Genomic DNA, 13337 nt, shown 5'->3' with positions numbered 1-13337 from the left:
CCCCCCGGTGAGTACCGGCGCGGCCCCGTCCGCTGTCCGCGGTGCCGCCTCCTTTGGCAGTGTCTCCCCAGGAGGCCCCTGTGCGCGGTGCCGGGGCAGCGCAGAATTAGGACTCGCCGGCCAGCGCAACCCGATCGGCGCAGTCAGCTTTCACCTGCTTGCCACGCTCCTCCTTGTGTACCTTAGCTACAGGGTTCCTCTGCAAAAGTCCTAAGTCCTGACTGTGTTGGTTCCTTTCCTGGCCTTTCTCCAGATCCCCAACTCAGTCATTTCAGAGTTGCTGCAGCCCAAGCTTCTTTTTGCTGATGAATTTGCCCTGTTTCTCTCCATTTGTGAGTAGAAAGTCAAGCAGACCATTGCACACATTTGTGATTATGGCATTTTTGTCATAGTTCTGATTCACAGAATCAGAGAATCGCAGAATGGCCAGGGTTAGAAGGGAGCTCAAGGATCATGAATCTCCAACCCCCCTGCCACAGGCAGGGCCACCAACCTCCCCATTTAATACTAGACCAGGCTGCCCAGGGACCCATCCAATCTGGCCTTGAACACTTCTAGGGATGGGGCATCCAAGACCTCTCTGGGCAGCCTGTTCCAGCACCTCACCACTCTCTCTCTTTCAACTCTTTCAAAGAGTTGATTCCCCTTCCCTCTGTAGGCTCTCTTTAGGTACTGAAAGGCTGCAATGAGGTCACCCCACAGGCTTCTTTTCTCCAGGCTGAACAAGCCCAGCTCCCTCAGCCTGTCCTCACAGGGGAGGTGCTCCAGTCCCCTGATCATCTTTGTGGCTCTCCTCTGGACTCTCTCCAACAGCTCCCTGTCTTTTCTGCTGGGGGCTCCACACTTGGACGCAGTATTACAGATGGGGCCACACAAGAGCAGAGTAGAGGGGGACAATCGCCTCCCTGTCCCTGCTGGCCACCCGTCTTCTGGTGGAGCCCAGGACACCATTTGCCTTCTGAGCCGCAAGGGCACACTGCTGGCTCATGTTAAGCTTTTCATCTATGAAGGCCCCCAGGTCCTTCTCCACAGGGCTGCTCTCAAGGACCGCTCCTTCCAGTCTGTATGGATGCCTGGGATTCCTCCGGCCCAAGTGCAAAACTCTGCACTTTGCCGTGTTGAACCTCATTAGGTTCACCCTGGCCCACTTTTCCAACCTGTCAAGGTCCCTCTGAATGGCATCCCTTCCTTCCACCGTATCAACCGCACCACTCAGCTTGGTGTCGTCAGCTAACTTGCTGAGGGTGCACTCAATTCCGTCATCGATGTCATTGATAAAGATGTTAAAGAGCACCGGTCCCAAGACAGCCCCTGGGAGACACCACTCATTACCGGCCTCCACCTGGACATAGAGCCATTGATGACCACCCTCTGTTTGCGGCCTTTCAACCAGTTTCCTATCCATCTGGTGGTCCACCCATCAAATCCATGTCCCTCCAATTTGGAGATAAGTATGTGGTGGGGGACCATGTCAAAGGCCTTGTTCAAGTCCAGGTAAATGACATCGGTCGCCTTCCCCTTGTCCACTGATGCCGTCACTCCATCATAGAAGGCCACCAGATTGGTCAAGCATGACCTTCTCCTGGTGAAGCCGTGCTGGCTGTCTCGGATCACACGCTCATTTCTCATGTGTTCATGCCTGTCATCCAGAATGATCTGTTCCATGATCTTCCCAGGCACAGAGGTAAGACTCACCGGCCTGTAGTCCCTGGGGTCCTCCTTACTCCTGATTGCCTTACAAATCCTGTGTTGTCTTCCCAGCAGTTGCCCAGGCTTATGCTAGTTCTCTGTAGGAAGCCTCTTCCCATTTCCCATCTTTATCTGGTGCTCATTTACAGCTGTCACCACCACCACCGCCACATTCACACCTTTAATTCTCCCTGTGACCCAGAGGCTCACCAGGCATGTCTCTGGTTTTGTGCTGGATTCCATGTGGTCAAGGAGCATCTCTATGTAGTATATGCCTTACTTTCCCCTCCCCTGCCTTTTTCCCTTGCCTGTCCCTTGTATCTTCTCCATTGTAACACTGCAATCATACATGTCCTAGCCAGCACCTTCTTTCGTACTCCCTGTGGCTGGTGGTGAGTTTCCAGTTGTTGCCCAAGTTCCGCACACTCATGTGTGGAAGCAGAGATGGAAGTCTTCCTTCTGTCCTCCTCCTTTAGTCTTCAGTTTCCTGCAGTTCCTCTCAGCCTCCCTCATGAGAGTGGCAAGGTTGGTTGCAAATATTTTCTTCCCTTAGTGCCAGAATAAACAATTTATAGTGCATTTACACTGAAACTAAGAAGCTGGAACCATGGCAGATGGGATTTTTGGGTCAGTTTTTTGAGAAATGCAGTGGGGAAAAGCCTCCTGGGTATTTTTGGAGCAGAGTTTGTTATGTTTGCAGTGAGTTTACATGATACAGACAGCTAGCTGTGACTATCATCCTTTCCCTGCCAGTCATATGTTTCCTTATGTTCAGTAAAACATTGGCTAGGCAACTGTTTTGTACCTTTGTTTAATGTTCAATCTTGAAGCAGTGCAGTCATTTACTGAAATCTAGTTCAGAATTTGAAATGCTTACTACCATTCTGTGCTTTTGTGTGTGTTTTTTGTTTTTGGTTGGTTGGTTGGTTGGTTTTTTGAAGGCACATTCCCAGGCCTGTGAATTTGGGATATAAATGAGAAATGATGGGTCAAGCTGTCCCATTTTGTGGCCTCTTTCAGGAAACGGTCCCTTTCCAGGAGTTATTGACTTGTATGGCACTGGAGGAGGACTCCCCGAATACAGGGCATGCCTGCTGGCCAACTATGGCTTTGCTGTGCTGGCACTGGCTTTCTATGGTTATGAAGATCTCCCCAAAGAGATGAAGGAGATCAACCTGGAATATTTTGAAGAAGCTGTTAACTATATGTTACAACACAAGCAGGTTGGTATAGACACCGACACAGCCTAACTACAGGGAACTGTCATTAGTCAGCTCCTACCAGCCTGCAAGTGGGGCAAAGCTGTTGTATTTGGAATAGCATCTCTGTTCAGGTCAACTGACAATAATTCCTTTCATATCCTTAACTCCCATTACAGTGGCTCTCTAGCAGATAATTCCAGCTCTTCCTTTTGTACTGGCCAGGTGACACAGTGACGTGGAGTCACATACTAGTTATTTCTGCTTTGTTCAATCCAGTGTCCTAACAAGGGAACCAGTTGCCTAGAGGCACATCAGGCTTCCAGTGGGGCTTTTAAGTTTACATTCCATGTAATGTGCTTGAGGACTAAATGGCTTTTTTAACCTTGGAGCACGTGATATGCTTCTGTGATCTAAGGCTCAAGGAAGTCTATAAATACACATTTGTTGCTGTGTATTGTAGTTACAGTCACTCCAAATATTGATATGTAGTGCATGTGCTTCTTGGTAGCTGGCTGCAAATTCAGCTGAGTTCCTAAGGTGGCACCTCCTGGAAGAGAGCCCTGCTTAGCTCTGCATCTTTTTCCAAGTAGCTGCACATGACAATAGCTAGAATTCCACATGGCAATGTCTGACCTCTCTGGAGAGCTCAAAATAAATACCTTCCTAGAAAGATGAATAAAGGCCTTGGTGGCCTTTCTGTTGCAATAACCCTAACTTCATATGCCACTCCTATGCCCCAAATCTTGCACTTTTTTCTTTTTCTTCTCTCCCTTGAGAACAGTATTGTAGACTCTTGTTAACACCTTCACTGATGCCTCTCTCATGCCACATTTTTAACACTTGGCAAAATTTTAGCCATGTTTTCAAATTACCCCCTTTCTCTGCTTCAGACTCGGTGGGTGTAGAGCTTCTCATGCTGGTGATAAAGTACAAAAGATACTAAATTTCAGCATTTTCTCAGAGCCTTTTTAGCCCTGAGGGTCTTTGAATGTAGGAGCTGTTGTGACATTGACACCCTGAATTTCAGCACCCTGTGAGATCACTTAGCTTTCCTATTATAGTTTGTCTGTGTAAAAGAAAATGAAGAGGCCTTGTAGTTTTGTTAGGATGCTGCTGCAGTCTCAGCAGGGCTTCTGGCCATAAGCCAAGCACAGAACAGTGCTGCAGGGTCCCTTGCACACAGGACCTTAGATGCTTATACCTGCAGTGCAGATCAGGACAGGCTGTGTTGACACGGCAGCACTTTCAAGAAATGGTTTGCATATTTCACTGATCATGATTTCTGTTTCTTTACCTTCCAGGTTAAAGGTCCCGGGATTGGGTTGCTCGGTTTCTCCAAGGGGGGTGATTTATGCATTTCAATGGCCTCCTTCCTGAAGGGCATCACGGCCACCGCTGTGATCAATGGCTCGGTGGCAAACGTGGGCGCAGTGGTCCGCTACAAGGACGTCACCATCCCGCCCCTCGGTGCCAACACAAAACGTATCAAGGTCAACAAGTCTGGGATCGGTGATATCATCGATGCACTTAACAATCCCTTAGAAGGGCCTGACCGCCAAAGCTTTATCCCTTTGGAGAAAGCTACGTGTCGCTTCTTGTTTGTCGTTGGCCAGGATGATCACAACTGGAAAAGCGAATTCTTTGCAATTGAGGGGAGCAAACGTTTGCAAGCTCATGGGAAGGAAAAGCCTGAGATAATCTGTTATCCTGGAGCAGGACATTATATTGAACCCCCTTTTTTCCCAATGTGTGCTGCCTCAATGCACCTGCTGGTTGGCATGCCTGTGATGTGGGGTGGGGAGCCCAAGGCGCACTGTGAGGCACAGATAGACTCCTGGCAGCAGATCCAGGCTTTCTTCCACAGACATCTTAATGGTGAGCCTTTCAGGACAGCCAATAAGTTATGATGTGATTTGGGTTACTGTACAGAGGAAGATGCTAGTGTTTCACATTTTTTCACATTCTGTGTTTCACAGTTGTTTTGTTAATTGGCTCTGAATGAGAGCAAAGAACATCAGAGAATAAACAGTTGGTTTTTTTTCCCAAGCAGGTGGTGGCTGAGAGTTGCATCCTCTCCACACCTTCCTCTAACACCCAGTGATATCTTGGCCTCCCATTGTGTGTAGTGTGGGAGGGATGTGGAAGCATGATGATGACAAGGCTGGGACTGTTTTGAATGCAAGTTTAAGTGGAAAGAAATCAGCTGAGAAGTGGGATGAAAATTTATTTACCTTGTAAGTCTTCCTTATAAGAAGTGTGTTGGATGCTGCTGTCCTTACTGGAGACAGTGCACTTCTTTTTTGTCTGAAAGCAGCTGTTCCCTCTATCAACATCCAGTAATCTCATGTCACTAAGTTGTGTGTCTGCCTTAACTCTGTCCATTTTGAGATCTAGCATCTAGCACGTCTCCAGGGAGAGATGACAACAGCCCACAGCCCAAAAGTGCATTCTGGGTATACATACTAGAACTGGTAGGCTTCCCCTCTGGCTTTCTAGGAGGCGTGGGGAGCAGTGGGGTTCTGTTCTGGAGATGCCGAGCAGTTTTTGGCTCCCGAGCACGCACGTGAAAGAGAAAGCACTGAATGTTGTTAGAGAAGTGCTGGCGACTCTTCGCGGTTACCTGAAAAACCCTTCAGTGCCTTACAGCGGCAGGCTGAGCGCACGCAGCTAACTGGCTGTATCCAGCGTTCGACTTGCGCGTCATTTCCACGGGTTATTAACGCACCTTGCACTCTCCGCGCTTTTCTAATTCATTAAAGTGAAACGTTAACTCGAACACAGCTTGGTTTGTGCACGCGGGACGGGACGCGGCGGGAGGGCGGGGATCCGGCAGCCCCTCTGCCGCGCGCCCACACCCCCGGCTCCCGGCGGGCGGGACGCTGCGCGGGGGCGGGCGGTGAGCGAGGCCGCCCCGAGCCGCCGGCGCCGCAGGAACGCCCGCCGGTCGGGAGGGCTCCGCTCTCGATTGAGGCTGCCTGGCGGGGGCGGCCGTTACCGCCGTCGGCGCCGTCCGCTCTGTGGCTCTCGTCCCCGCGCTGCCGTCATGTGGAGAGCGGCGGTCGCCGCCAAGGCCCCCGCGTGGGCGGTGCGCCGCGCCCCGGCGCGCAGGGCGGTCAGCGTGGCCGTGACCCCCGCGGCCGGGCTGGCGGACGAGCGGGTGGACACGCGGGTTGCGGGGCTGGGCCCGGGGCAGCCGGTGACGCTGCGGGCGGTGGCGTCCGACGAGCGGGGCTGCCTCTTCCAGTCGTGCGCGCACTACCGAGCGGACGGCCGCGGCGAGCTGCACCTGGGCACGGACGCCTCGCACGGCGGGGACTACACCGGCGTGGAGCCCATGGGGCTCTTCTGGAGCCTGGCGCCCGCGGGCATGGAGAGGCCGTACCAGCGGCTCGTCCCCCGCAGCACCGGCATCCCGATGAAGGTGGAGATGTTGGTTCACCGGGGCCACAGCCAGTCCGGCGCCATCCACGGGCCGGTGATGGCCAAGGCCGAGGTGGAGAGGTGGTTCACGGCCCCCGGCGTCAGGAGGATTCGGCTGAAGGAGGGCGGCGTGAGGGGCTCTCTCTTCCTGCCGCCGGGTGAGTGGGGCCCGGCTTCTGCCCGGAACGGGGGTCACCGGGGGCGTCCGTGTTCCAGAGCAGCACCGAAGGCCGCCCGAGGACAGTCGCCTTCTTCTGGGGACGCTGCTCCGTGCCGGTCAGCAGCGCAGGCGCGGGCAGGTGCCTCTGGCGTGGGTGGAAGCTGAGCGAGATGAAGGCTTGTCGTTTTCCACGCCGCTGCTCTCGGGCTGGGAGATTCTATAGATTGTGGTTTCTTTCCTGAGCTCTCGGAACCCATAACGCTCAGGAAAGGTGATAGGCTTTGACCGTGTGAGCCTCTGTGCAGGATTTTATCCTGAGGATTAAGTGTAAGAGGCAATTTTTCTCCCTGCAAAGCATATGCCGATAAGCAGAGCCGCAGAGGAGACTCTGTAATAAAGCATTACGGTTCTGTTACGCCAGAGCTCAAGCTAAGCTGCTAGTTTAGCAAGTTCTAGCAAGTTCTGTTGTTCTGTGTATAAATACAAATCGTTATCTGAAGAAGCTCTGCCTGTTCTCCCCGTGGGATGGCTGTGTTCTATGAGGTGTGACATTCCGATGGGCTGCTGGAAGTTGAAACCTTACACTGCTGGTGGTGTTGGAATGCTTCAGATATGATTTAAACTTCTGTGTTTCACTGGCTGTTGTACTGTGAGAACTGCCATCCGTATTGCCTCTGGAATAGCTTGGTTCTGCAAATCCTGTAAGCACTGCTACAATTATCAGGGATTAAAATCTTGGTGAATGATTTCCAAACCAGTAATCTTTATTAACCTTTTAGGTACGGATCCAAAGTCTGCTAAAGAAGGAAAAAAAAAACCCAACATAGATTGGACTTTGAATGTTTGATCAAATGTTTAGTCAGCATTCTGAAATATCTGACGCTGAGATGTGGTTGATACATCCTGCCTTAGAGAACGAGCTGAATTTCTGCTGAACTCAGTGGAAATCCAGAGATCTGCAATCTGGAACTGTATTTTTCCCTTCAGAAAGTCTGGTGTTGTAATACTATGGAAAAGTCCGAGATCATTGCTTAAATGATGCTGGCATCCTTTTAAATAAAGGATCCAGTTACGACATTACCACCGTATCTTTCTTTGCTTCAGGGATTGTTGAGAAAGGAACCTTAAAGGTCAGCCATCCTTGGTAAAAGTGAGATTACGTAAATGGGTTTGTGCTGCAATTATGGTATGAAAGATATTTCTCATTTCAGTTATAAAGTTACAGGCTGTAATCTTTTTTAAGTAGTAATAAAGTTGTCTAGAAAGTTATCCTGCTTTTTTGTGAACTGTGGAGAAACTACGCTTGGGCTTTGCAGGCATTCAGGAAGGCAGTTGGGTGTCCTCGTGTAAGTTGAAGGTTATCTTCATGAAAGAGAAGATAACCTTGACTGTGTCCTGCTTGCACATTCTCACTAGAATGTGTAGGGGTGAGAAAAAGAATGCTACTGTTTTTGCTCTCATACAGAATACTGAACTTTAATGAGAAGTTTTGGAACTGACAAAGAACCCAAAAGCATGTTTCAGCACTTTTCTGACTTTTTTTGCATTTCTTTAGGAGGTTTCTCCAATCTAACGTGTCTTGCCCAAATCTTCTTAAGCACCTTGAAACATCAGAGGTCTTTGCAGCATAAAAATAATGCCAGAGGCTCAATGCACTCTTGCACAAAAGGGTACTTTTTCTAATGAGAGCTGTGATCTGGGTCTGAATCTGTCAGTGGTGACATCTGGTGGCAAGACACTACACCTCCCCAGAATAAACCCCCAAAATACCCGGGCTCTTTATGGTTGCAAGAGCTTTTAACACAAAATCTGTTAGAATAACAGACTGAAATATAAACAACACAAACTTCACTGCAAAATCATGGTTGCTTGAAGTTGTGGTTCTGGAAATCCCTGTAGTTTTACAGGGCAAGCACATATATGCATGTTTATCTGTGCATCAGTCACACACACCTAAGTGCACCCACGCGGCTCTCAGTTTTACTCTGTCATTTCACACTTGCAATAGCAATTTGGCTGCTGGCTGTGACAGTGCTGATGCCGAGATAGAGCGAGTGAGTTGAGCTGATTTCATCCTGCAGTGGGTGTCTCTGCTGTGCTTTTGTTGGTGTGCCTTATTTCGGGATTTGTATATCCTTGGCCTTAATGCTATTGCCTCATGAGTAACGTGTTTTCACTTTGCTAATTAAGGAATGGCTTCTTTGTGGGAAAAAGAGCTGATTTGAAGCATGATTGTTCTGAGGGTGAGAGTTTAAGATCGTTGCAAAATACACTGAGAAAACAGTTTTTTTAACAAAATATGTTTAGCTGTTCTCTTACTTTCATAGGAAGCTCAGAACCTGAATTAGCTGAAGTCACACACAGCACCAGTCTGTAATCTCAGCTGTACAAATGGAAAATTTATGAGTAGTTACAGAAAACATCTAATGCTTTCTATATTTTGATTTTCGAACTTAGCTAGATACTTCTTAGAGTCCTGTTTGATAACTTGTGCTCTGTACCTCTTCTCAATCCAGGGGATGGCCCCTTTCCAGGAGTCATTGACATGTATGGTGATGAAGGAGGTTTGGTTGAATTTAGATCCAGTCTCCTGGCTACCCGTGGTTTTGCAGCTCTTTCTCTGCCATATTTTGACTTTGAAGATCTGCCTAAGGTCATGAAAGAATTTAAACTTGAGTACTTTGAGGAGGCAGCTAGATTTCTACAGCGTCACCCAAAGGTGAGTGTAAGGAGAGATCTCTCCAGACAAGGAACTAGGGAAGATTTGGTAGCCATGCCCACGTGGTGGCAGTGATTTTCTTGGAATGTCTTTGGGCAGATTTAGGCTCCGTAATGGAAGAAGTGTAGGTCCTACGTAGGCAGCAATGCGTATCACTGCAGAGTGTATTTCTTCCACCACAAGCAGGCCATTAAATAAATGCACATTGGAAAATTGACAAATGCTGATCACGAGGACAATGAAGTGCTGGAACAACCTTCAGCTGGAACAGTGGTGATGTACGTATGTGGTGATTATGTGGGGTTTTGTTTGTTGTTTTAATGAAAGCAGTTAGCTTACAAGAGGGTGGCACAGCACTGCTCAGTGCTACAGATGATTTGATTTGATAACTTGAGATGTTCCTTTGTTTTACTCTCCAGGCTAGAACAGGAAAAGGCTGAATACATATCTAATTCTCAAATGTCATTTGTGAGATGACTTTATGTGCCAGGGACATATTTTGTAATTGACTGTATTTGAATTTCCTGCTACCTGTTTGGGGGAAAATATTTGCAAGAAAATACACAGCGGTTGAGTTCCAAGTGATTGTACTTGTTGTTCCTAGCACAAATGTGATACCAGTGTTATTTTACTGTGTTTGACATTTATTATTGGCTCTGAAGAAGTCTGGGTCCAGGCTATAGCTTTCCAACAGGTCACATCAATAATTAACTTTTTTTCTTTTTAATAACACAACTTCAAAGACATTTAACGGCTAACCCTATTATAACATGTATTTATTCCTTTCTTCCTCTCTTCCCTGCAACCGCATCTTAATCTGAAGGTGAAGGGGCCAGGAGTTGGAGTGATTGGGACTGGGAAAGGTGCAGAATTAGCACTCTCCATGATCACCTTCCTACCAGAAGTAGTGGCTGCTGTCTGTATCTCCGGCTGTAGTTCGAACACGGTTGCAGACCTCCATTATGGTGAGACAACTCTGCCTGGGCTGCGTTTTGATATGAATAAGGTCAGCGTTTCTGACACTGGTGTATTTGACACTTTTGAAGCTCTGGATGACCCAGCAAATCCTGCCAATTCCTCTTGCACAATCCCCATAGAAAAAGCAGAAGGTCACTTTCTCCTAGTAGTAGGGGAAGCTGATCGTATGTGGAAGAGCTCCTTATACGCTGAGCTAGCAATTGGGCGCCTACGCCAGCATGGGAAAGAAAACTTTGAACTGCTGAGTTATCCAGGAGCAGGCCACCGAATCGATCCTCCTTCTACTCCATTTTGTCAGGTAGCTCTGGATCGTGTTCTGGGGGTGCCTGTGTTGGGGGGTGGAGAGAGCAAAGCGCACGCTCATGCCCAGGAACACTCCTGGAGAAAGATTCGGGAGTTTCTGCACTTGCATCTGGGATGAACACTTCAGCACCTGTAAGTTGTTGTCGCTGAGCTTGAGCTGCCACAATGACTGGAGAATTGGAGGTGTTGACTGAGAAAAGCTCTGAAATGCGAAATAGCCAAATGACAGTTACATATATAAATCAAGACAGAAAGGGATTGATTTGCACTAGCCCAAGTTACTTTAAGTAGGTATGCCGAAGAGAAGTGAAGTGATAATAAGTAGGCTGCACTGTAGTACAAATTTGGGTCTGAACTGGTCATGCTATCAAGAAACAAGTGTCTGAAGAAAGTGCTTTCTGATAGAGGCTTTCTTGCTTCAGTATTTATGAATCAAAGAACTTCACTGCCAGCCTGTACCCTTAGAAATGAGAGATTGTTTTTCACCTGGGAGAACATTGGCAACCTGTGGGCCATGAACTTTGGTATCAAAATGATGAATGATTCTGGCTTCGGGTCTCAGATTATTTTAGCCTAGAACTTTCTGATTTATAGCCATACACTTTGGTACTTTGGATGTGTTTTCTACTTGCACAAAGCTGGGGATCTTCATTTTAATAAGTTTCTTATACATTGGCCTGAAACAGTGGTCTTCTGTTGGAAACAATCTTGCCTCTTTCCAACAACAGCTATGCTTAAATCCAGAAAGGGAAGAGTACTTCCAACTATAGAGGCAGGCAGCACCAGTGGTGTCCTGAATTGGGGATGTAACCATCTGTTCCTGTAATGCCTTGGGTGGGCAGTTGAGTCTTGGGAGTACTGATATTGTGTTGTGTAGCACAGTTAAATGCAGTTATTACCATCTGCAAATCTTGCTTCTCTCATTACTTGTTTTAAATAATTAACACTTGCTATTAAGCTACAGTTTAATTACGTGTGGAACTCTTCGTTAATGGTGTCAACAGATGCTGACAGCTGTTATTAGGAAGGAAGGTGAGAGACAGAAGAGCTGGCAAGTAGAAGACTGTGAGACAGGTTGTAAAAAGCTGTCCTCTTGCAGTAATGATCATAATACAAAATAATACTAAAGAAAAGGGTAATCTGGGATCTTCTGACCCAGCCTGCCTGAGATTGTTTTTCATACTAATTAATCCTAGTATCTTATTGTTCTCTACCATTTAGGTAGAAAGAAACAATTTCTTCCCAAATGACTCTTGTCTGTGACGAGGGTCTTGCCAATGCTGAAGGCCTATTTAATAGGGGCTTCAACTGATAGAATTCTCCTTCCAAGTCAGACCTGTTTCAGAGCTGCCCAAAAAGAAACAAAACCGTCATAAACGATAGTGACTTTTGCTCTGCTCTCAGGGATCTTTTCTCTCCAGTTGACTACCATTATGTTCAGGCCTGATTAGCTTTCTGCAGCTCATATTACTCCTTATCATTTGAGTTAAGTCACTTGTTCTCCACACACCATCACTGCCAGTTATTTAACCATACACTCCTTACAAGATAAACTTCATCCACTTAACTCCAGCAAAGATGTCCTCACACCCAGCCTTCCTCAACTCTCTGGCTGAAGAGCCTTTGCAGAGCCTTATCTGATGCTCGGACCTCCACTCATCCTAGCTGCCCCAGGAGTCCCACAGCACATCCTGCTGTGATGTGCACCTTGAGGCACTGCTCATCCTTACTGCCCTTCCTTTCTTCCAAGTTGCAGCTATTGAGAAAAGGGTTGCATATAGGTTTCTTGTTCTGTCTGTCCTTGCCAGTACAAACGACCTGCCTTAACACTCATGACCCGCTCAGGACTGATACCTGTCTCCGTACTGCAGTCTGACCACGGTTCATCAGTTGCTGTGCAGCACTGCAAGCTGGAGACTCGGAAATGAGATGGACAAAAATAAACCCAAACCATGACAGGTAGCTTAAAAGTCTCCGAACTTTGTTTTAAAAGATCAAGCCCTTAAAGTAATTCAATATTAGATATCATCAGGTACCTGCGATTTAAAGACAAATAAAGTACTTACTTAAAAGCAAGGCAGTGTGAGAATTAGATACTGTGTTTTGAGTAGCTCATTTGTTTGGCAATGAGGTATCTTTATTTCTCCTCCCTTGTTTAAATAAAATGTTATTATTTTACTGTGGAGATACTTTGGTGGACAGGTCAGGATGCTTCTGAACATGAACATTCACTAGATGGCTTGTAGGAAACCGACCAGTTTTTGTACTAGTGTTTTGTATTTCACATCGCTGCTGGGAGACCAAAACTACTTTACAGACACCGCAAAGACAGGCGCAGCCACTGCCCGAAGCGAAGGAAAGCTAAGCTGGGTGCCCGGCTCAAGTATCACTTACATCGTTTGCATGCCTTCCACGGCAGACGTCCCGTAGCGTTTCTCCGACGGCTGGATTCACCTGATGAGCCGGGCGCGGAGGTGCCGCACGAAGGAGGCGAAGGCAACGTGGGGATCCGGACCCGCTTTAGGGCTGAAGAAGCGCGGGCAGCAGCCGGGGGGGCGCCGGCTCCGTGAGGGGCGGCCCGGGCAAGGGTCGTCCCCCGCCAACCGCTGTAACTTTCACAGAGCGATTTTAATTCAATAAAAAGCGCACGGCGACGGAGGCGGGGCGTGGCCTTTCTGTTGTCGGTACCGGAGCCGGGCCGGGCTTGAGGACCGCGGCAGCCCCTGCGCCGCGTCCCACAATGCGTCGCGGAGCGCCCCCTACGCGACTTCCGGGCCGGGCCCGCGCGCGGCGGCGGAGCTCCGCGGTCGCCAGGCGCGGCCTCCTTGCTCGGCCCCTCGGCCCCGACGCGTCCGCGGCGCCGCGC

General features: G+C 48.4%; 2 protein-coding genes and 1 long non-coding RNA gene across 3 annotated transcripts; 2 read left to right on the top strand and 1 right to left on the bottom strand.

Moving 5' to 3' along the window:
* Nucleotides 1-1575: 1575 nt before the first annotated feature.
* On the top strand, nucleotides 1576-4937 carry LOC122179348 (acyl-coenzyme A thioesterase 1-like). Its single transcript, XM_042870194.1, has 2 exons — nucleotides 1576-2912; nucleotides 4193-4937. Exons 1-2 carry the CDS (start codon nucleotides 2664-2666, stop codon nucleotides 4796-4798), a joined length of 855 nt encoding a protein of 284 aa, XP_042726128.1. The 5' UTR covers nucleotides 1576-2663; the 3' UTR covers nucleotides 4799-4937.
* Nucleotides 4938-5919: 982 nt separating this feature from the next.
* Nucleotides 5920-12649, top strand: LOC122179418 (acyl-coenzyme A thioesterase 5-like). The gene is made up of 3 exons (XM_042870314.1): nucleotides 5920-6469; nucleotides 8988-9190; nucleotides 10014-12649. Exons 1-3 carry the CDS (start codon nucleotides 5935-5937, stop codon nucleotides 10587-10589), a joined length of 1314 nt encoding a protein of 437 aa, XP_042726248.1. The 5' UTR covers nucleotides 5920-5934; the 3' UTR covers nucleotides 10590-12649.
* LOC122179500 lies at nucleotides 8851-13210 on the bottom strand. The gene is made up of 2 exons (XR_006178722.1): nucleotides 12866-13210; nucleotides 8851-10673 (listed from the first exon to the last, which is right to left on the bottom strand). It is a non-coding gene; the product is annotated as an uncharacterized LOC122179500 (long non-coding RNA).
* Between the last annotated feature and the right edge of the window lie 127 nt (nucleotides 13211-13337).

Source organism: Lagopus leucura, unplaced genomic scaffold (assembly GCF_019238085.1).
Source record: "Lagopus leucura isolate 7727_CA_CO unplaced genomic scaffold, USGS_WTPT01 Super-Scaffold_1, whole genome shotgun sequence".
NCBI lineage: Eukaryota > Metazoa > Chordata > Aves > Galliformes > Phasianidae > Lagopus > Lagopus leucura.
This window is presented reverse-complemented; position numbering and strand designations above follow the sequence as displayed.

Coding starts and splice junctions, on each gene's coding strand:
- LOC122179348 (XM_042870194.1), top strand. CDS start 2,664: ATGAGAAATGATGGGTCAAGCTGTCCCATTTTGTGGCCTCTTTCAGGA. Junction 2,913..4,192: donor ATATGTTACAACACAAGCAG/GTTGGTATAGAC, acceptor TTTACCTTCCAG/GTTAAAGGTCCCGGGATTGG.
- LOC122179418 (XM_042870314.1), top strand. CDS start 5,935: ATGTGGAGAGCGGCGGTCGCCGCCAAGGCCCCCGCGTGGGCGGTGCGC. Junction 6,470..8,987: donor CTCTCTCTTCCTGCCGCCGG/GTGAGTGGGGCC, acceptor TTCTCAATCCAG/GGGATGGCCCCTTTCCAGGA. Junction 9,191..10,013: donor TTCTACAGCGTCACCCAAAG/GTGAGTGTAAGG, acceptor CTTAATCTGAAG/GTGAAGGGGCCAGGAGTTGG.